Source organism: Schistocerca piceifrons, chromosome 1, assembly GCF_021461385.2.
Source record: "Schistocerca piceifrons isolate TAMUIC-IGC-003096 chromosome 1, iqSchPice1.1, whole genome shotgun sequence".
In the NCBI taxonomy this organism is placed as follows: domain Eukaryota; kingdom Metazoa; phylum Arthropoda; class Insecta; order Orthoptera; family Acrididae; genus Schistocerca; species Schistocerca piceifrons.
Window position 1 is genome coordinate 114,039,413 of NC_060138.1, and position 22,286 is coordinate 114,061,698.

At 42.9% G+C, this 22,286-nt stretch overlaps 1 protein-coding gene across 1 annotated transcript; it reads left to right on the forward strand.

Annotated features, from left to right (window-relative positions):
• Positions 1–3,393: 3,393 nt before the first annotated feature.
• LOC124800733 (cuticle protein 76-like) lies at positions 3,394–18,178 on the forward strand. The gene is made up of 2 exons (XM_047263019.1): positions 3,394–3,427; positions 17,350–18,178. The coding sequence occupies exons 1-2, from the start codon at positions 3,416–3,418 to the stop codon at positions 17,839–17,841; spliced, it is 504 nt and encodes a 167-aa protein (XP_047118975.1). The 5' UTR covers positions 3,394–3,415; the 3' UTR covers positions 17,842–18,178.
• The last annotated feature ends 4,108 nt before the right edge of the window (positions 18,179–22,286 follow it).

Below are 22,286 nucleotides of genomic sequence, written 5' to 3' on the forward strand. Positions count from 1 at the left end.
AAGATTCGAGGGCAAAGATGCACTCGAAACAAAATGATGCGCTCTGTTGTTAATATTTTAGTCTTCTTCACTTCTTCTCTTGTCTTGGTTGCGTGTAGGCGGACATCTTGCGGGTGCTGGCAAATGTAACCATATTTGTACTATTAAGCAAATAATATATATTGATTTAATATTATTGTTCACTTTTAATTTGACAGAGGTGATCCCGAATTCATGTCCGCCTTCCTTGAATTAAGCTGCATTCGAGTAATTTACAGTGCAACAATCGCAGCGGCCGATGCAGCCAACGACGCCATTAGGTAGCGATATTAACTTATAAAAATTAGCGGAAGCGAAAAACTTGCCCGCTATTAACATGGTATATACATTTTTCTCCACAGTCGTGCAGAAAATACGTAGCTTTAAGATTCTTATTTTCAGTACAACAGCCGAGAGCCAGAGCCAGGACTCCGACTACAATGCAATGGTTAACGGAGGTAAAAAAAAAAAAATACTCTCGCGCGTGTGTGGGCCGCAATTGTAATTAATAACTAAAGCTTTTTTTGCTTTAAAGTGAACTGCTTCATTTTCTGCATTTTTATATTTTCTCCTTTCATCAATTAAATTCAGTATTTCTTCTGTCACCCAAGGATTTCTACTAGCTCTCGTCTTTTTACCTACTTGATCCTTTGCTGCTTCACTACTTCATCCCCCAAAGCTACCCATTCTTCTTCTACTTTATTTCTTTCCCCCATTCTTGTATGGAGTGTAACCATGTATGGAAGTGAAACATGGACGATAACTAGTTTGGACAAGAAGAGAATAGAAGCTTTCGAACTGTGGTGCTATAGAAGAATGCTGAAGATTAGGTGGGTAGATCACAGAACTAATGAGGAGGTATTGAATAGGATTGGGGAGAAGAGGCGTTTGTGGCACAACTTGACTAGAAGAAGCGATCGGTTGGTAGGACATGTTCTGAGGCATCAAGGGATCACCAATTTAGTATTGGAGGGAAGCGTGGAGGGTAAAAATCGTAGAGGGAGGCCAAGAGATGAATACACTAAGCAGGTTCAGAAGGATGTAGGTTGCAGTAGGTACTGGGAGATGAAGAAGCTTGCACAGGATAGAGTAGCATGGAGAGCTGCATCAAACCAGTCTCAGGACTGAAGACCACAACAACAACAAAGGGAACTGACTAGCCGAGGAAATTAATATGAAAAGTTTATTGCATTGTTCAACTTCTATGCTCATGTTTTAAGATTCAGCGAGTCTAACGTTAACTAACGTAACAAATAATTTCCACTGAAGATTAATATCGTTAAAAAAGAGTACTTCACAGAAGCTTAATTGTAAATCAAAATTGAATGAAATATCATTTTGATTAATGCCCACCACGTAAGTCGGCAACAATCACCATTACCAGTCAATTTGTGTAGTAAATAATAAATTATATTACGACGGCCGACGGGCGCTAGAATCACAAATGTACAAATTCACAGCATTAATGAGGGTGCTAGCCTTCGGTATGGAATGCGTAATTACTGTTGTCCGTTTACGAAGAAATGAACGCCTTACAGCATATAGCCAGTCATGACTTCTGGGACATTCATGTACGAATTTCGGCGCTTGTATTCATCGACTAGTACGGAGTGTTAGTAATAGAAGAAAGGTGCCTATTATGCGATAGTTCCCTAATATGAGACACCCCACCTGTGCTCATGTTAGGGGTTGCACTCTGCTGGAGAGTTTCTTAAACACGTCTATTGCGTGCCAGACAACGACACAGCGAGTAGGACGTCATAGCTGAGCCGGACACAGTACGTAGAGGTTGATACAAAATTTCTTGTGTTTGGAGTTTTTATGGCATCGGTGTTACGACGATATTTCAGCTTAAAGGTGAGTGGATATTACTGCACTCTTTTATTGTTATTTGTGACGGTATTACCTATAATTATTGACAATTAGGTTCATTTTCCAACGAACGTTGTTAGCAAGTGCGTGATTCGTTGTGTAAGATGGCGAAATTCCTAATATGCGATAGTATGGGGATCCAAATACGCGACAGTGTAGCATATTACGATACCTATCGTATATTGGGGGAACTCGTTCTCTCACGATTTGTTATACGTAATTTACGCTATACTATCATGAGATAACATTTTATCATTTATTGTAATAAAATTTTGGCAACTGCGTTTATTTTAGTTCGATTAAATTATCATAAACAAGGATTACTTTGACTAGTCTTATGATGAGAAATTGGAATGTTTTCTGGAACTTTCTTTCAAGGCAGTATTTTGCTCAGAATTTGATCAATATTACCCCAAATTACTCCGTTCACAGTACTTATAAAGAATAATCTAACAAATAAAATCATAAAAGTTGAAGTCCTGTAAGAAGCATGTCTGATTATTGTATTTATTCTTTGTAGATGGCATTGGCACCTAAAAGGAAAACGTGGGAGAAAGACGCCATGGTTCGTGCCATTACATGTGTGAGAAATGGCGAGATGGGGTACTTAAAAGCCTCAAAAGTTTTTCCTGTACCAAAATGTTACCAAAATGTAACCGTCTAGTGGCTCGGCATCCGAAGTCCATCTTGACGACAGTGGGGATTCAGACAGCAGTGATGACGATGACGCAGAGTGTCTGTTCTGTACTGGGCGCTTTTCTGAAGACAAACACGGGGAGGAATGGGTACAGTGCACCAAATGTTATCGCTGGGCTCATGAAGATTGCGGTGTCACAGAAGACAATTTTGTTTGCCCCGGATGTCGTAAATATAAACCTAAGTAGTGTGAAATGAGTGAAGGATAACAGAAACGAATGAACATGTAAAAATTTGTATATTCATATGTCATTATTCTGTAATAAAATAATTAAAGCAAAATATTATTACTGTCTCATATTAGGAAACCTTGATCTAATTTCTACGAAATGCCTTGTTTGTGAAGATTTAATAACAACTCTGAAAGATTGTTTATTATTGCAAATACGATAATTGTATGATAAGATTAAATAATGCAAGATATTATTACCATCATAAAAAATACAATTGCGCTTGGTTTTAGGTCTCTCAAATGGGTTTACAAAAGTATGTCTCATATTAGGCACCTTTCCTCTATCCGAGATGCAGGAAGCGGCCTTGAGTGTTTCACAGATGACTGCCCGGCAGGTCCACGGCATATGGCTAGTGTGTGTAGAGTCAGGTGTCGCAAGGTTTTCGCAAACAGCGTCGTGTGTTATGTACGGCAGGGCAGGGCAGGGCGCTGCGACTCGTGCTGTGCGGGCGTTGCTCGGCCCGTTGAGCCGTCGGACCGGTGCGTCCACTTCTCCGGCTGTTGTCCCGGGGTGTCCACCCCGGCAGCCGCCGCTGCTATATAACGCCCGCACTCCGGCTACCGACACCAGTAGTTCCGCACTCAGCACAACCAACAATGGCCTTCAAGGTAAGGTGGCGGCCGTCTTGCTGGAAAAAATAGTCGCGAGTTATTGTACTTACCTGGCGTTTTCCATTACGATCCGTGCTCTGCTCGAAAGTACTTTCCCCATTACTTTCCCCGAGGATAGCGTCATATGCAACCAGCTAGCTAACTGCAGGCAGTAACTACTGGCACGAAGGAGTTGTTTTCAGACGGGGTACAGTACTATATTCCTTTTCAAAGAGTGAGCTGGTACAGTGTTCGAGTCTACATCTACATCTACATCTACATCCATACTCCGCAAGCCACCAGACGGTGTGTGGCGGAGGGTACCTTGAGTACCTCTATCGGTTCTCCCTTCTATTCCAGTCTCGTATTGTTCGTGGAAAGAAAGATTGTGGTATGCCTCTGTGTGGGCTCTAATCTCTCTGATTTTGTCCTCCTGCTTTCTTCGCGAGATATACGTAGGAGGGAGTAATATTTTTCTTGACTCCTCGGTGGAGGTATGTTCTCGAAACTTCAACAAAAGCCCGTACCGAGCTACGGAGCGTCTCTCCTGCAGAGTCTTCCACTGGAGTTTATCTATCATCTCCGTAACGCTTTCGCGATTACTAAATGATCCTGTAACGAAGCGCGCAGCTCTCCGTTGGATCTTCTCTATCTCTTCTATCAACCCTATTTGGTACGGATTGCCGGCCACGGTGGTCTAGCGGTTCTAGGCGCTCAGTCCGGAACTGCGGGACTGCTACGGTCGCAGGTTCGAATCCTGCCTCGGGCATGGATGTGTGTTATGTCCTTAGGTTAGTTAGGTTTAGGTAGTTCTAAGTTCTAGGGGACTGATGACCACAGATGTTAAGTCCCATAGTGCTCAGAGCCATTTGAACCATTTGTTACGGATCCCACACTGCTGAGCAGTATTCAAGCAGTGGGCGAACAAGCGTACTGTAACCTACTTCCTTTGTTTTCGGATTGCATTTCCTTAGGATTCTTCCAATGAATCTCAGTCTGGCATCTGCTTTACTGACGATCAACTTTGTATGATCATTCCGTTTTAAATCACTCTTAATGCGTACTCCCAGATAATTTATGGAATTAACTGCTTACAGTTGCTGACCTGCTATATTGTAGCTAAATGATAAGAGATCTTTCTTTCTATGTATTCGCAGCACATTACACTTGTCTACATTGAGATTCAATTGCCATTCCCTACATCATGCGTCAATTCGTTGCAGATCCTCCTGCATTTTAGTGCAATTTTCCATTCTTACAACCTATCGATATACCACACCATCATCCGCAAAAAGCCTCAGTGAACTTCCGATGTCATTCACAAGGTCATTTATGTATATTGTGAATAGCAACGGTCCTACGACACTCCCCTGCGGCACACCTGAAATCACTCTTACTTCGGAAGATTTCTCTCCATTGAGAACAACATGCTGCGTTCTCTTATCTAGGAACTCTTCAATCCAATCGCACAACCTGGTCCGATAGTCCATATGCTCTTACTTTGTTCATTAAACGACTGTGGGGAACTATATCGAACGCCTTGCGGATGTCAAGAAACACGGAATCTACCTGGGAACCCGTGTCTATGGCCCTCTGAGTCTCGTGGACGAATAGCGCGAGCTGGGTTTCACAGGATCGTCTTTTTCGAAACCCATGTTGATTCCTACAGAGTAGATTTCTAGTCTCCAACAAAATCATTATACTCTAACAAAATACGTGTTCCAAAATTCTACAACTGATCGACGTTAGAGAGATACGTCTATAGTTCTGCACATCTGTTCGACGTCCCTTCTTGAAAACGGGGATGAATTGTGCCCATTTCCAATCGTTTGGAACGCTACGCTCTTCTAGAGACCTACGGTACACCGCTGCAAGAAGTGGGGTAAGTTCCTTCGCGTACTCTGTGTAAAATCGAACTGGTATCCAATCAGGTCCACCGGCCTTTCCTCTTTTGAGCGATTTTAATTATTTCTCTATACCTCTGTCGTCTATTTCGATATCTACCATTTTGTCATCTGTGAGTCAATCTAGACAAGGAGCTACAGTGCAGTCTTCCTCTGTTAAACAGCTTTGGAAAAGAACATTTAGTATTTCGGCATTTGTATTCGGTGAGATCCGAGATGAAATCCCCGACTAGTCAATCAGCTTTCAAAGTTTCCGTGGATAGCGTAAATCATCTCATGACAGGTGCCAGGATGGTTTCTTTGAATATGTCCCGTCCCTACTTCGCACTCCATGGCTATTTTTAAATCTCGACTTTTTCATATTGACCTATCTTGTGCTAGTCTTTCTCTGTGTAACTATTACACTCAGAATGCCGTATGATGTCTCTCCCATAATCTAATCTTTGCTTGCCTCTACTATTTATCACTTTCACTGCTCCTTCATTGCAACAACCCATCCACTTGCACTAAATTTCCAGAAATGTCTCAGTTTAGCTAGTGAGTCCGTAGAGAATAGCATAAGAGGCGTACTGTATTGTATGACCGGCCGTTCTATTCCATCCTAATTTTGGGGAGATAAAGACCATCCATTCGACTCTTTCCACCTGTTTTGCCGAAAAGCTCTCATATGTTATGTCCCTCGTAGAAGCAGCATCAGCGCCATCGGATTCCGTGTAAAATGCAGTTCAACTCCCTGTGATTCTAAGTGATGAAGCGGGTTCTTCGGAACAGCGCTCAAAAAGAATGCCTTTGTGATGTATATATTTACTAAACACTGTGAACTGGTAATATCGACGCAATTAACTAGCAGTTTCATGATCTTACGACAGAACTACGTTGGAAGGCGTCCTGTCAGTGACTGGTGACTATGACGCGCAGTCTGTATCTCGCACTTACGTTCGTGATATTTTGTAGTCACTCGTACATTTTCGTTGGCTTAATTATTCATTTAATTTATCAACGTGATCAATTTCTGGCGCTGTAATATTGTTGTAAGAAAGTACTTATGACCTGTAGGCTTCTCCTAGTATTGTTGTTGTTGTTGTCTTCAGTCCAGAGAATGGTTTGGTGCAGCTCTCCATGCTACTCTATCCTGTGCAAGCTTCTTCATCTCCCAGTACCTACTGCAACCTACATCCTTCTGAATCTGTTTATTCATCTCTTGGTCTCCTTCTACGATTTTTACCCTCCACGCTCCCCTCCAATACTAAATTGGTGCTCCCTTGATGACTCAGAACATATCCTACCAACCGACCCCTTCTTCTAGTCAAGTTGTGCCACAAATTTCTCTTCTCCCCAATTCTATTCAGTACCTCCTCATTAGTTATGTGATCTACCCATCTAATCTTCAGCATTCTTCTGTATGACCACATTTCGAAAGCTTCTATTCTCTTCTTGTCCAAACTATTTATTGTCCATGTTTCACTTCCATACATGGCCACACTCCATACAAATACTTTCAGAAACGACTTCCTGACACTTAAATCTATACTCGATGTTAACAAATTTCTCTCCTTCAGAAATGCTTACCTTGCCATTGCCAGTCTACATTTTATATCCTCTCCACTTCGACCATCATCAGTTATTTTGCTCCCAAAATAGCAAAACTCCTTTACTACTTTACGTGTCTCATTTCCTAATCTAATTCCGGCAGAATCACCCGACTTAATTCGACTACATTCCATTATCCTCGTTTTGCTTTTGTTGATGTTTATCTTATACCCTCCTTTCAAGACATTGTCCATTCCGTTCAACTGCTGTTCCACGTCCTTTGGTGTCTCTGACAGAATTACAATGTCATCGACGAACCACAAAGTTTTTATTTCTTCTCCATGGATTTTAATACCTACTCCGAATTTTTCTTTTGTTTCCTTTACTGCTTGCTTATCTCCTAGTATATATATAAAACTCGCTTTTTTCAATACATATCTACTAGTATATGTATTGAAAAAAGCGAGTTTTATTGGCAAATATTTATTAAGCAGGTTTACTTGCCTTGCGCCAGAATAAATGTGCTTTTCATACGTAACTCGCTGCTGACGTAACATGTGCTCTAATATCTAGCCGCAGCTCCTCATACGACCATCCACTGGCAACGGTATATGGTCCAAAGGCTCCTTCTGCCAGCATGGAAACTGAAATCTTATTCCCGACTGTGAGTTCTGCAGTACCGCTTTACTCGCTGAATGTTACACGGTATCTGCTGACGCGATGAAAATTCGTAAAACTGGAAAATACAGAAAAAAAATGCGGCTTGAAAAGAAGGGATACCTCACAAGCGCCATGTTAAGTTTTCTTGAATGTCGCAGTATTTGTTCGAATAACATTTCCACTCATCTGGCACGGGTTTGTGAAGACATCTCTTGTTTATAAGACCGTCTCAGTGTGGCTACCGGCAGTTTATTTACCAGAAGTCAGTAGTACCATCACCTGTCCAGCAGCTGCCTAGAAGACATATTGTGGGATATACGGAACACAATCCGGTGCCAGACCAGAGTTCCACGTATTGAACAGATCCGCTGGGATAGCCTCAAGAGTCACATCTTGAACATAGACTTCTGTCTTGGCGTCACTACGGTCCATCAAGCTAAGCTCTTCACCTCGAATTTTTCTGGAACCGTTTTAAGATATCGTAATTCAGTTTTCACCCATGTGAATTATGAAAATGTCCTCAAACCAAACCGTTGGAAGCAAAATAGTCTCCGTTTTCCACCAAAATCAGTCCTCATCATGCTCCACCGATGGGTCGGAACCGTGTACGTGTTTCCAACGCTACATGGTCCCTTCCCATCCGCCAGCGCTGAGCTCCGTTGTCACGGACGCAGTCTCGGTCCACTGTATGTGCGTACCCCGTTCTCCCGACTTACCAGTGTAGCAATTCGGCTGTGCAGAGACTGTTCAGCTCGACATTTTACGATATGAGGTCCTTGTTTGCGTCATCTGAGGATACATACTGGCGATATTATCGTCACCTACAATACAACCTTTTGGAGACAGGCCTTTTCCACATTTCTTCGTCCATTATGATCGTCAGATTTTTGCATCCGAATCTGTCGTCACTGTTTATGTCGTCAATCCCTCTTACATTGAATTATCCTCTACGTCTTATCACGACCTTATCCAACACAGAATCTCCTTCGTCTATCTCCCATTACTGCGTCTCGCTGTATGCACAGTGTATCTCTGTTTCACTTGCATGAGAGTCGCTATTATATCCTGAACCGCTGTCTCTTCTCTTGTTGATTTGTGTGGTGTTTCCGCCCTTTCTCCTTATGCCGAAAAAAAAACTGGAGATTTGTGTTAAGTTCCTGTGACACCAAATTGCTGATGTCATCTGTACCTAGGCTTACACACTACTTAATCTAACTTACTTACATGCCCGAGGGAGGACTCGAACCTTCGACGGTGGGAGCCGCGCGTGGCAAGGAGCCCTAGCCGGCCGAAGTGGCCGTGCGGTTAAAGGCGCTGCAGTCTAGAACCGCAAGTCCGCTACGGTCGCAGGTTCGAATCCTGCCTCGGGCATGGATGTTTGTGATGTCCTTAGGTTAGTTAGGTTTAACTAGTTGTAAGTTCTAGGGGACTAATGACCTCAGAAGTTGAGTCCCATAGTGCTCAGAGCCATTCGAACCATTTTTTTTTTTTGCAAGGAGCCCTAGACAGTGCGGTTACCCCGCGCAGCTTTATGCCGAATGTGTATTCCATTGCCCGCTGAGCAGTCTGCGATTCACACTGACCGTCGACGTTCCACATCCGTAAGTTAGAACTGTCCTTATACACTGGTTATACACTGCCATCCGAATATAGCATTCAGTTTCCCAATTGAACTCAAAATCCACTTTTATTGTCTGATTAATACTTAAAGTGCCCATCGGATTGTTGTTCCTAAGTGCCCTAAATATACAACTCTTGTCCATCTTCACTAATTTCCTAGAAGCATCTGATCATTCATGTATTTGGTCAGCGCAATAAATCGTCAGACCGACTTTTATATTAACTTTGTTCAGTTTATACATCCATGTGCTCCCTTAGCAAATAAAGTAATGTCAACTACGTACTGAACGTGGTACACATAAGAACCGTTTATGTGCAATCTTTTTCTACCCCAGTTTATCATTTGTAGACCTCTTCTGCTGCTGCAGAGAATTTGGTTAAACAGGTGTATAACTCTTTCCTATATTTTAAGCTTTCTGTTTTTATGATATAGTCGAATGGAAGCTGTAGCTCTAATCTACACATCCCGCAACAAACTGATGTAACTGCGTTCTATGCCTTGGGTCTCAAGTAATGCTAGCATATATTGTATGTCAGATTTAAAGCAGTTTCGGTAGTACCCCAAGGGTGTGATATAGGGGCGCTACTGTTTTCAGTATGCGGGGTGATTCAGTCGCCCCCTGCCTACGGCTTTGATGGAATCTGCAACTCATTCAAAAACCACGCACGAGATTTTAGTATTCTCTCGCTCGCTACGCCCAAACTGTTAGTACCACAGAAGAAATGAGCAGGACCTTTTAAGAGGAAATTCAACGTATTTAAAATTTGTACATGGATACTTTTAGGCTCGTGGCCACGGTTTTCGAATTATTCAAGAAATACGCATTTGAAGGTCACTTGGCGCGAGTGCGCATTTTACACCTGTTATTCAAGATGTTTACCAAATTCTTGAAAGTCTCTTTGGGTTTGCTGCTGAATCCTAAAATCAACTCGATTCGATATTTCGGCGCTCCAGCTGTTCGCCATCTTCAGGAGAATGCTGCTTCTGCTGATGAGCTCCGCTGAGAATTGTTGACGGGTGCTTCGGGGGTGGGTCTGGGGGGGTTGGGATTTTTGTCCGAATCTCCTCTCAAGGCAGTTTTCACTTCTTACGCGGTTCGGGAAGGGGGTGTGAAATACGCCTGTCAAGAGCATCACAGATGTGCTCTCTAGGATTTAGCTCCGGTGAGTACCAAGGCCATTTCGTAGGTCTTCGACGCACCAACGGTCCTGTGTGGCCGGACATTGTCATTCAGAAACAAAGTTGGGACCTATGAACTCCCAAACAGAGTGCCATAATCCACAATAATCTCCCCGGAATACTGATGTGCTGTAACGGTACCTCGCACAAAGATAAGCAATCGTGCTCCATCACTGTGCATAATGCCTGCACACACAATTACGCCTAGGCCATGCCGACGGCGTTCGCGAACATATTGTGGTGTGTAATGTGTTCCCCTCTCTCTCTAGCTCTCGCTCAGAATCACTTGCCACAGTGAAGTGGCGTTCGCGGGAGAATATCACTCCGAACCATTGTTGCTCACCGCAGCCAACATGCTCCCTACACCAACGACAATGGTGTGGTTGAAGTGGGACGCACTCAACAGAGTTCCGAGTATACGTACCAGTCTGATTTAATCACAGCGAAATGTTTCTGGCAGAGACGTGTGAACCGCCAGCGATTTCAAGGTCAGCATTGATCTGTTCCTTTTCGGCACCACGGCTACGTATCGATCCTCTTGAGATTTGGTGGTTCATCTGCGACCACAGGCATGCTTTCGCAAAGCATTTTCACCTTCAGCGGCCTTTTCTGACCGCGAGATGACACTTTTGTGAAGATCCATAACTGTGGCCACAGTAGTGACACTTTAACCGGCTTCGAGCCATCCAGTGGCTTGTCCACGACGGTAAGCACACAAATGACGTCATGCAGACACACAGTCGTACCACACGGAATTTCATACTAATCATTCCCACGACAATGTTCATCAGACACCGCGAATGCGTACAGAGCGTTCGAGCATAGGCTTCGCTGCAGTTAACACGTCCCGCATTCCACGTTTCCTTTTACTATAATTGGCCAGGTGTTCCGCAGTAATTTTCGGTTGTCCCTAGGCAAGCGCTAGTTGTTCCTTATCTAATGCCAAGCAGTGTGCAACGAAACGCTTTGATAAAAATTTTAATCTCCTATTTCACCCCCTTAGGGGTTGAATTTCTAAGAACACCGGAATACGTATTTTTTAATTTCTAACTGAGAAGACAAAAATAAATTTTAGTAGATTTTGCTTTAAAAATGCTTCCACAATGAAATTTTTTACAAAAAATTCTTTCATCCTCATAGGGGTAAAATTTCCAAAAACATTGAAGCACATATTTTCTTTTTGTAATCGAGCAGTCAAATACCAGTTTTCATAGATATAGCTTTTAAAATGCTTTATTAGTTCTTTAATAATGATTTATTTAAAAATATTTTCACCCTCTTCGGGGCTGAATTTCCAAAAATTCTGAAACACTTTTTAAAAAAAATTCTGACTGCGAAACCAAATACCAATTTTCGGAGTTCTAGCTTCGAAATTACCTTAATAGCGACACAGATTTAAAAAATATTTCAACACCTATTTCAGCCCCTGAAGGGTGGAATTCCGAAAAATCCCTTTTTAAACGATGTTTGCAGTACAAGATGAACACCCTCTCCAAATTATAAGTTTCTATGCTCAGTGGCTTTGGCTGGACGATGATGAGTCAGTCAGCCAGGTCATTTCCTTTTACAGTATATTGGCTGTATCGTGTATAAGTACGGCTATTTTTATATGTTGCACCTTCATATATACACACGTCAAGGGGTTGGTTGTTTTCCCTCTGCATCGAAAATGTATGACCTGATGTTTTTCGCACGATCGTACTATTATACTAAGCGGATTACGCCTTTCTGTAGAGACTACCCGTTTTCATGCGCACTAACACCTGACCTGCTGCCCAAAGGAAAAGCAGCATTAATCGCTTGGTGTTGCCACACGTACTTGGAGGTACAAACCAACACAAAAACATACGACTTGTAACGGCTGTAATTGTTAGTCTGTATCTACATCTGCATCTACATCCATACTCCGCAAGCCACCTGACGGTGTGGGGCGCAGGGTACTTTGAGTACCTCTATCGGTTCTCCCTTCTATTCCAGTCGCGTATTCTTCATGGAAAGAAAGATTGTCGGTATGTTTCTGTGTGGGCTCTAATCTCTCTGATTTTATCCTCATGGTCTCTTGGCGAGGTATACATAGGAGGGAGCAATATACTGCTAGACTCTTCGGTGAAGCTATGTTCTCGAAACTTCAACAAAAAGCCCGTACCGAGCTACTGAGCGTCTCTCCTGCAGAGTCTTCCACTGGAGTTTATCTATAATTTACGTAACGCTTTCGCGATTGCTAAATGATCCTGTAACGAAGCGCGCTGCACTCCGTTGGATCTTCTCTCTCTCTCTTCTATCAACCCTATCTGGTACGGATACCACACTGCTGAGCAGTATTCAAGCACTGGGCGGACAAGTGTACTGTAACCTACTTCCTTTGTTTTCGGATTGCATTTCCTTAGGATTCTTCCAATGAATCCCAGTCTGGCATCTGCTTTACCGAGGATCAACTTTATATGATCATTCCATTTTAAATCACTCCTAATGCCCACTCCCAGATAAGTTATGGAATTAACTGCTTCCAGTTGCTGACCTGCTATATTGTAGCTAAATGATAAAAGAGCTTTCTTTCTATGTATTCGCAGCGCATTAAACTTGTCTACATTGAGATTCAATTGCCATTCCCTGCACCATGCGTCAATTCGTTGCAGATCCTCCTGGTGCTCGTGCTTGATCAAAGCAAAGTTTACAGATTACAGAAGCTGCATGTGGATGTATAGCGACGTAGTAAATAGAAAACACGGCGTTTCAGTGCGCCGGAGTGAGCTAATAACTGAACGCTAATTTGTAGTACGGAATGTGGAGATAATGTAGGAGCCAATAACCATGAGGAAGAACAGTAATTTCAAATAAGGGCACTGTAAGGAGGCGGTATCTGTGGTTCTTTGTGTTACGCAAGATGCTTTTCAAACAGCATTGGCCGTATTCTGCAGGTAAACGGTTTGAAGTGTGTTTTTCGACTTTCATCTAAGCTGGACGTACCCAGATACGACGAGACGTAGTAGCACGTAATTTACGCAGTGACATTGTCGAACAGCATCGGTTTGGTGGTCCAGGTGCTATGGTGTGGGCAGGCAGAATGCTGCGTGGGCAAATACTGATGTGATACTCTTCAGTACACCGTCCTCAGTCACCAACAGAAATATTCGCACTGTTACAGCCTGTATACAAAGATAGGCATGTGAGTCGTAGTTTAGAACTGCACCTCCTTGCTTATTTTATGAGGCAGAGCTCGCGGCGAGTATTGCAACTGGGGCGACCTGAACTGTGGAGCATTGCGGGGAGGGGCGGGGGGGGGGGGGTGGGTGCTGGACTGATCGATGGACCAGGTGGCAACCCGAGAACGCCGTAAGCTATAAAGGGATTAGCCGTGTACGGTGGGCGGCCACCTTGGGAGTAGGAGGGGGCAGGGGGAGGGGGGGGGGGGGACAGCTGTTGCGACAACTGCGTCGCCTTCATCGTCAGCGGGGAGAGCCGTGTAGCTGCAAGAGGCCCGCCAGCCACCCAGCCGCTGTGTTGTAGCATGTGGAGCACCGAGGGGCGCTGTCGCAACCCCGGCCCCGCCTCTCATCCCAGGCGCGGCACGCCTATTAATAGGGACACAAAACACAGTGGCGCAACGCAATGCAATGCACGCCCTTTGCGGCGCCTACTAGGGAACACAGTCCGTCGTTCTGTCCCCACGCGGCTGGCTATAAAGTTGTTATCTGCTCCGTCGCTATTCATCTACCTCTGCATCCACATCTACGTCTGTACAATTACATCACAATTTCGCACTTCAGAAATTGAGAAAGCGTTCATAAACCTTCTTTCAGACTATTTCTCGGCCGTGACATCCTCCAACAGCACGCGAGGAAAATGTAAACAAATCTTTTCGTGACAGCTTTGAGTTCTGTTATTTTATTCCGATGGTCTCTTTGTGGCCTAGGTGGCAGTCAACAAAATATTCTGGCATATGGGAGAGAAAACTCGCGATTCAATCATATCGCCGCAACGAGAAACCTTTTCGTTTAAATTATTGCCACCGCAACTCGCTCATTATACCCGTGACACTCCCAATTTCGCGATCATGCGAAACGAGCGCCGGCCACTGTGGCCGAGCGGTTCTAGGTGCTTCAGTTTGGAACCACGCTGCTGCTACGGTCGTAGGTTCGAATCCTGCCTCGGGCATGGATGTGTCTGATGTCCTTAGGTTAGTTAGGTTGAATTACTTCTAAGTCTAGGGGATTGATGACCTCAGATGTTAAGTCCCATAGTGCTTAGGGCTATTTGAACCATTTGAACGAAACGAGCGGCCCTTTCTTGAACCTTTTCCGTGTCCTCCGTCATCCTATTTGGTAAAGATCCCATACTGCGCAACAGTACGCCAGCAGACAAACAGACCTAATGTATGGAGTCTCTACTAGGTTCTGCCACTCGAAAAAAAGAAATCACGTGTATTGCTAACTAACCACGTTAAGTGAGAAAACCACGTGCAGCTTGTGAAATTTGTTGTTTGAGTGTTAATAGCCAAAGCATACATTTATCACCGCTAAGTAGTACACTTCTGTTTATCTTTAAGATACTAATCAATATCCCTGATAATATATGTCCTAAATGCTACAATTAGATGTGAAAACCAAGTATAAGATTAGGTGAGATAGCATCAAAAACACGTAACTCAAAATCTGTTTATTCTACCTCCTGTCAGATTTGTGTTTTCTGAGATTATAGGCCGGCGATAAAGAGATGAAAGTTTCACGAACGGTAATAATTTAAATAATTTAAAAAATGCGCTGTCTGATGTCTATTGTTTCTTTCTAGTCAGGGCGGACCAATAAAACAAGTTTATTTCTACAATCCACGTACTGTAGTGACAACTTTTACTATTCTACAGTGGGCGCCATTCACGTTGTAACAGTTCATATTGTTCATTATAAACCCACTGAAGGTTAACTTACAACAATAGAATTTGTAAGGATGGGAACATGTAATACGTAGGAAAAACAACTAATAAGGAATCACAGATATTTTCAAAAATTTCCCAGTTGTGATTAAGACTCACGCACTAAGCGTTCTGTACAAACTTAGTTATGTATACAGACAGTTCATCCACTCCGGGAATCGAGGATCTCGACGATGTTTGCCTGTTAACGACATTGTTACCCAGGGATTCCATGACCCTCGAGAATGCTTTAATTTCAAGTTTGAAATCGGATAATGAATAACAAAAAATATATTTTTAATGCAATATAAATACAAATTAACAATTTTCTTATTGTTTTCCTTTACTTGCACTGTGAAACCTTTCATCTTGCCAAATTTCATGATTATACGTCAATGGGAAAGTACCCTATAAGTTTTAATGAGTGAGTTGGCGAGTACTAAAACATGTGACATAAATCTTTTTATTGCATTGACTCAGAAGCTAACGTTTGTTATACGGCCAAAGGACCATAGCCTTTATTATGTTAATAAATGTCAACTTCACACGTCGACCCGTTTCTGAGAAGAACGGTATTAACAGACCTGCGCACAGACTACAGTCTGACAAGCGAGAAATTTTTTTCTAGTGCTATAATTAGAAATTAACAATTTCTGGACTTTTTCCTTTGCTTTTAGTGCGAAACCTTGCTGCTTGGAAAATTTCAAGATCTAGGAAAGGGGAGGTACCCAGCAGATTTTGATAGTTGCGTTTGCGAATAGCAAAATAAGTGACATAAATGGCAATATCTTTTGATTTCACTGGCTTAGAAGCTTCGATTTTTTACATCGCCAAGGGTCTGTACACCTTAATACATCGTATAAATTTCAACTTGATACGTCGACCCATTCCTGAGAAAAAGGGTTTTGAACAGTCGCACAGACGACGGACAGAGAGACTGATAACGAAGTGATGCTGTAAAGGTTCCGTTTGTACCGATTGAGGTACAGTACCCTAAAAACAAAGGCATTTTATTTAATATTTTTTCAAAGGGAATTAATGATAGTATAGTACATTTCAGAGCACTTGGTCTGAGGTATTCTAAGTGCGCCCCCGTATTTAGTTGCGTATGGTGATGAATACTTCACAAACAGCACTCTAGATTTGACTCGTATGCCCCAACGAAAACAGCGAGAGTTTGTCTCTTTTGGTGCCAACACTCCAGGGTCGGTCGGAACATTACATTCTGAACGTGTTAGGCCGTGTGATGGCGACCACGTGGAGTCTCAATGCACGGCTGACGATCGTCAGTTTTTGAGATGAAAGTTGACATCTCAGATCTATGATGGACGACATGAGACAGATAACAATACCAGTGTTACAGCTCGTTGGGTATGCAATTATTTTAATTGCTCTATCTTCCTCTTCTCTGCCTCATGGGACAATACTACTTGTCCATTTTTGTGCTTTGGTCAGGATTAATACATTCTGTCAATAACAGAAACTGTTACTGTTTGTTTGAACTTCTACTGCTTCCCAATTTATCTCCAATTCATTAGACCGAATAGTTCGTTGAATGTCACCTGAGTGTCTAAAAAGAAACAACTTAAGTGACTTCTCATACAGTACTGAATTAATAATTGTTCCCAAAAAACAGGCGGCTCGCTTTTTGTATCTACTCACATTGCCCGGCATTCTAATTTCGATACCGTTTGGCTTTCTGAACCGCTCCACTCATACGTTAAAGTGATTCGTGCGACAATACATGGCCTATTTACTTCTCCACCTTAGTCTGTGTGAACTAAAGAATCCACCACAGTTATGACAAACTCTGAATCTTACGTCATGTGAATGGGAGCCATCGGTCTCTGGAAGGTCGGGGCTCTGCTGTGCATGGATAGTGACCTTTCATATCTCCAAACCCTCGATCGGAGTTACTTCCAATCACTGGTTCACACATTTCACCGGTAGAGGCACGAGGTTGTGCGACCCCAGTCATTATCAATATTGTTGCGATAACAGGAGTTTATGCTCCTCCAGAATACCATTTCATCAGTAGTGGCGGCGGTAATGTCACCTGTATGTTACGATATTAGTTGTTCAAACGGCGGATGTGTCACCCGGTCTCTACATGCGCGTTTCCAATGGTTGTCCACAGCTCGCAGTCTTCGCCGCCGTCCTGGCCGTGGCCCGCGCCGGCTACCTGGGCGCCCCCGCAATTGCCTACGGCGCCGCCCCCGCCTATGCCGCCTACGGCGCCCACGCCGTCGCCCCTGCGGCCATCACCTCCCAGCACTCCAACATCCTGAGGAGCTACGGCAACCTGGGACAGGTGTCCACCTACTCCAAGACCGTCGACACGCCCTACTCCAGCGTCAGCAAGTCTGACATCCGCGTCACCAACAACGCCGTGTACGCCGCCCCCGCCGCCTACGCCGCCGCCCCCGTGGCCTACGCCGCCCCCGCGGCCTACGCCGCCCCCGCATACGGCTACGCCCGCGCCGCCTACGCCCCCGCCCTGGGCTACGCCCGCGCCGCCTACGCCGCCCCCGCAGTCGCAGCCCACGGTCTGCTGGGAGTGGCCTACTCTGCCGCCCCTGCCGTCGCCCATCTGACCTACAGCGGCCTGCACGCTGCCTACGCTTATTGAGCACCCATTCCATCAACATAAATCTATCATCCGTCCTTGGATCCGTTCTCTATTTCTCCCCAATATTCTCGTCCATTCTTCCCATTTTCCTTCCTAGTTCTTTCTCTCATCATCTTAATATTCTCCTACGTCCTTCAGTCCGTTTTCTTTTCTTTCCCAAACTTTTCTCTTCGTTATTTCCTTCACCTTCCTAGATCTGCACTGGATATGCCAGTCTTACAGCGTATCAAGGACTGAAAAATGTTCTATCATTCGCACACCATTCTATCCAGCCATTAAATGCACTTGTTGTGTATTATCAACCATGTGACTTCAATAAATCATTTAAAATTTAAAACACTGTGTTTTATTTGAAAGTGTGAAATTATTTTAATCGAAATGGTTGTTAAAATGAAACAGTTTATACAATTCTCGAGCACTTGTGACCAAAAGCACCGCTGGATTAACAAGGTTGTTTCTCACATCAGGCATTTTAACACACTCGTTCAGAATGATTAGGAAGTTTTAGACACTGGCAGACGAAAATATCTAGAGTTCCAAATTTGCTACACGCACGTCCAGAGTGGTCACAATTTGAAAAGAAAAGCTTCCAAAATATAAATTACCCCATCAAAAATAACATGACACTTATAATAAGCCAGTTTCTGTTTCAAATCATTAAAATGTTTATTAATGGAATTGATGACAGCAGCAGTATTACAAGGAATACGATACGTTCTGATAAAGAAATTGAAATGAATAAAACTTTTATTCTAAAATTGGTGTAACTGGTCTTCGTGGATAGTCATTAATAGGATGATGCTGGGCCGTGCATATCGGTACTAAAGGTTTGAATCACCAGTTCTTGAGTGCTTATAAACGGGTACAACAAATCTTAGTCGGACTTCTTAAATAATGAGAATATAACTAAGGCAGTAAACAGTTTTTGATGTTGCTGAGCAACAGTCATACAATAATTTTTGAATAAACTCACCGCCATTTGACTGTATTGTTGTTTATTTAATTACGACCCAGGTTTCGGCATTTCATGCCATTTTCAACTGACTGAGTTTATGTCATTAATGTACAGTACATTGCAGAACGTAAACCTCAAAATTGGGCATAAAATTAGGAAAACCTTTCGCTCCCTACTTGAAAATGGCATAAAAGGCCGAAATCTGTGTCGTAATTAAATAAACAACAATGCAGTAAAATTGTAGCGTGTTCATTTTTACGAAATTTAAAAAGTAATGAAAACAGGTTCTATGATTGATCACGCAAATTTACATAAAGGCTGCTACAGTGGCGGCCGATCGGTTGCTTCACCTTATCAAAACTTCCACATAGCCTAGTCGTTAATTATTACTGAAACAGATAAATCCAGGTTAGGACAAGGTAAATGTAGTAATTGCATATAAATAAGAACGTTGTAGAGTTTAAGTGATATACTTACATTTAATATGCAGACATTAAAATTACCTCACCTTCTATCAAAGCGTGCGTCTACGTCGGAAGCTAAGACAAAAGAGAGTGAGGGAGACAAGATCCCTCGCTAAAGAAACTGGAATCATTTGTTTCAAGAGTTTACATTTGAAGTGTCACAGATAATGTTTATGTAATACCTGGGCAAGAGAAGTCTACTAGTATCAAAGATAGGCCTTAATTTGACGAAGAAATATCTGAGAATGTACGTCTGGGGTATGGTAGTGAAACACGGACTGTGAGAAAACCGAAACAGAAGAGAATCGAAGCATTTGGGATGTGATGCTACAGACGAATGTTGAAAATTAGGTGGTTGATAACGTAAGGAATGAGGAGGTTCTACGCAGAATCGGAGAGGAAAGGAATATGTGGAAAACACTGATAAGGAGAACGGACAGGATGATAGGACATCCGTTACGATATGAGGGAATGACTTCCGTGGTACTACAGGGTGCTGTAAAGAACAAAGCTCTAGAGGAAGACAGAGATTGCAATACATATACCAAACAGTTGAGGACGTATGTTGCAAGTGCTACTCTGAGATGAAGAGCTTGGCACAAGAGAGGAATTCGTGGCGGGCCGCATCAAACCAGTCAGAAGACTGATGACAAAAAAAAAAAAAAAAATTACTGACTACGTCGCGTCTTTCCACCTGTGGACTGGTCTGTTATTCAATTAACTTAGAAAAAGGGGTATCACACACACACTTATTTGTCGGCAGCTTTGGACTGAAGAACACATAAGAAAATGTGCCAACTCCAGTATGATCTATAACAACAGAGGGCCCTGTAGCAGTAAAAGCATTTTTAGCTCTCCTTACAAGGGAACCTCCCCATCGCACTCCCCTCAGATTTAGTTATAAGTTGGCAAGGTGGATAGGCCTTAAAAACTGAACACAGATCAATCGAGAAAACAGGAAGAAGTTGTGTGGAACTATGAAAAATAAAGAAAATATACAAACTGAGTAGTCCATGCGAAGATAGGCAACATCAAGGATAATCTGAACTCAGGAGCGCCGTGGTCTCGTGGTTAGCGTGAGCAGCTGCGGAATGAGAGATCCTTCGTTCAAGTCTCCTCTCAAGTGAAAATGTTTTCTTTATTTTCGCAAAGTTATGATCCGTCCATTCGTTCATTGACATCTCTGTTCACTGTAATAAGTTTAGTGTCTGTGTTCTGCGACCGCACCGCAAAACCGTGCGATTAGTAGACGAAAGGACGTGCCTCTCCAATGGGAACCGAAAACATTTGATCGCAAGGTCATAGGTCAACCGATTCCTCCACAGGAAAACACGTCTGATATATTCTATACGACACTCGTGAGGGCATGTGCGTCACATGACAGGAATGCGTTGTCGACCCACCTAACTTGTACGCTTGGCGAATGGGTAAAAAGATTCTTCTACATTGCCCGATTTAGGTTTTCTTGTGGATGTGGGAGTTACTCCCAAAAAAGTGGTGAAAACATAAGAGTTTGTCACATAAACTGCAACAAATGAATCCAACAGTTTCACAGTTGCACACTTTTCCCTGTGCTATGTCAAAACATATGTTTCTGACGTTTCCAAATTTTTCCGTGTGTAGACCGTCAAATCCTGCATATGTCCAAGCAAATCTGAACATGTCCTGGAATTTTGGAGGGCGAAGTTATGTGTGAGTGCCTGAACTTTGATAATTGTCTGAAAATAAAATTTTACGTTCGAAAGGAGACTCGAACCAAGGACCTCTCGTTCCGCAGTTGCTCACGCTAACCACGGGACCACGACGCACCTGAGTTCAGATTATCCTTGAAGTTGCTTATCTTCGCATGGACTACTCAGTTTGTAGATTTTGCTTATTTTTTTTTATAGTTCCACACAACTTCTTCTTGTTTTCTCGATTGATCTGTGTTTAGTTTTTCAAGGCCTATCCACTGTGCCAACTTATAACTAAATCTGAGGAGCAGGTTCTACACAATAACTACAATTCTTAGTTATCTCGGTTAGATGGCCGCAATGGTGGCTATGCAAACTTTGCTGAAGCTGGTTATTGCGGTTTATACAACAACACTCACCCACTTTTCCAATAAAATAAGAGTCATTACAGGTGCAAAATGGGTAATTATTCGCACCAATACATTTACAACGATGCATGCATCTTAGCGTACCACGGTCAGGAGGAGGAAAGGTATCGAGGGAAGTGACATAAGAACAAAGACAGACAAATGATGAACATCACTTCAAAACGCGACCCTCTCCTTTTGAAACAGTGTGGATTTATGTTTTACAGATAGGACTTCTTCCTTTGTAATTAATTACTCAGTGTACAATCAATTGAGGATATTTACCAAAGTAATACTATTAGCACAGAAAACAAGAAAATATACTGATATGTCGTTATAATTTCTAAAAAGACGAAGTAGGAAGCGACAAGACACTTTGTACTGATTTTCACAATTCTGATGGTAATGTTGTCACGAAAAGTGTCATCGGATGACAAAATTTGTTTGGCAACCATTCAGTCGAATGAATTAGGTTGGAATGAAAGTAATTCGAAATTACATTAGCCTATTCTCAAAGGCACTGCATGGAATTGAGAGGAAAAGAGTTTTTGTTCCAGATTGGCCAAAGAAAGGGCACATTGTCAGTACTTATGCTGAGACATCAAAGACTGACTAATTTGGTAATGGGGGAAAGTTTCGCGTGTGTGTCTGTGTGTTGGTGTGTTGGCGGGGAGGGGTGGGGGGGGGCGCTATTAGTAGAGACACACCATTGTTTCAGTTCTGCCAGCTGGTGCAAGTGGATTTAGGTTGCTGTAACTATGGAGAGATGAAGGGACCTGCACAGTATAGACGAGCGTGGAGACCTACATCAAACCAGACTTAAAACGGAAGGGTGCAATAGAGACATGTAGTACAGGCTGCCAGACAAGAGATGAACCTGATTCCTGAGTTTTTCTCAGCGCATTAAACAGATTGGAAGTTTACGGAAGTCCATTCGGGTTTCCAT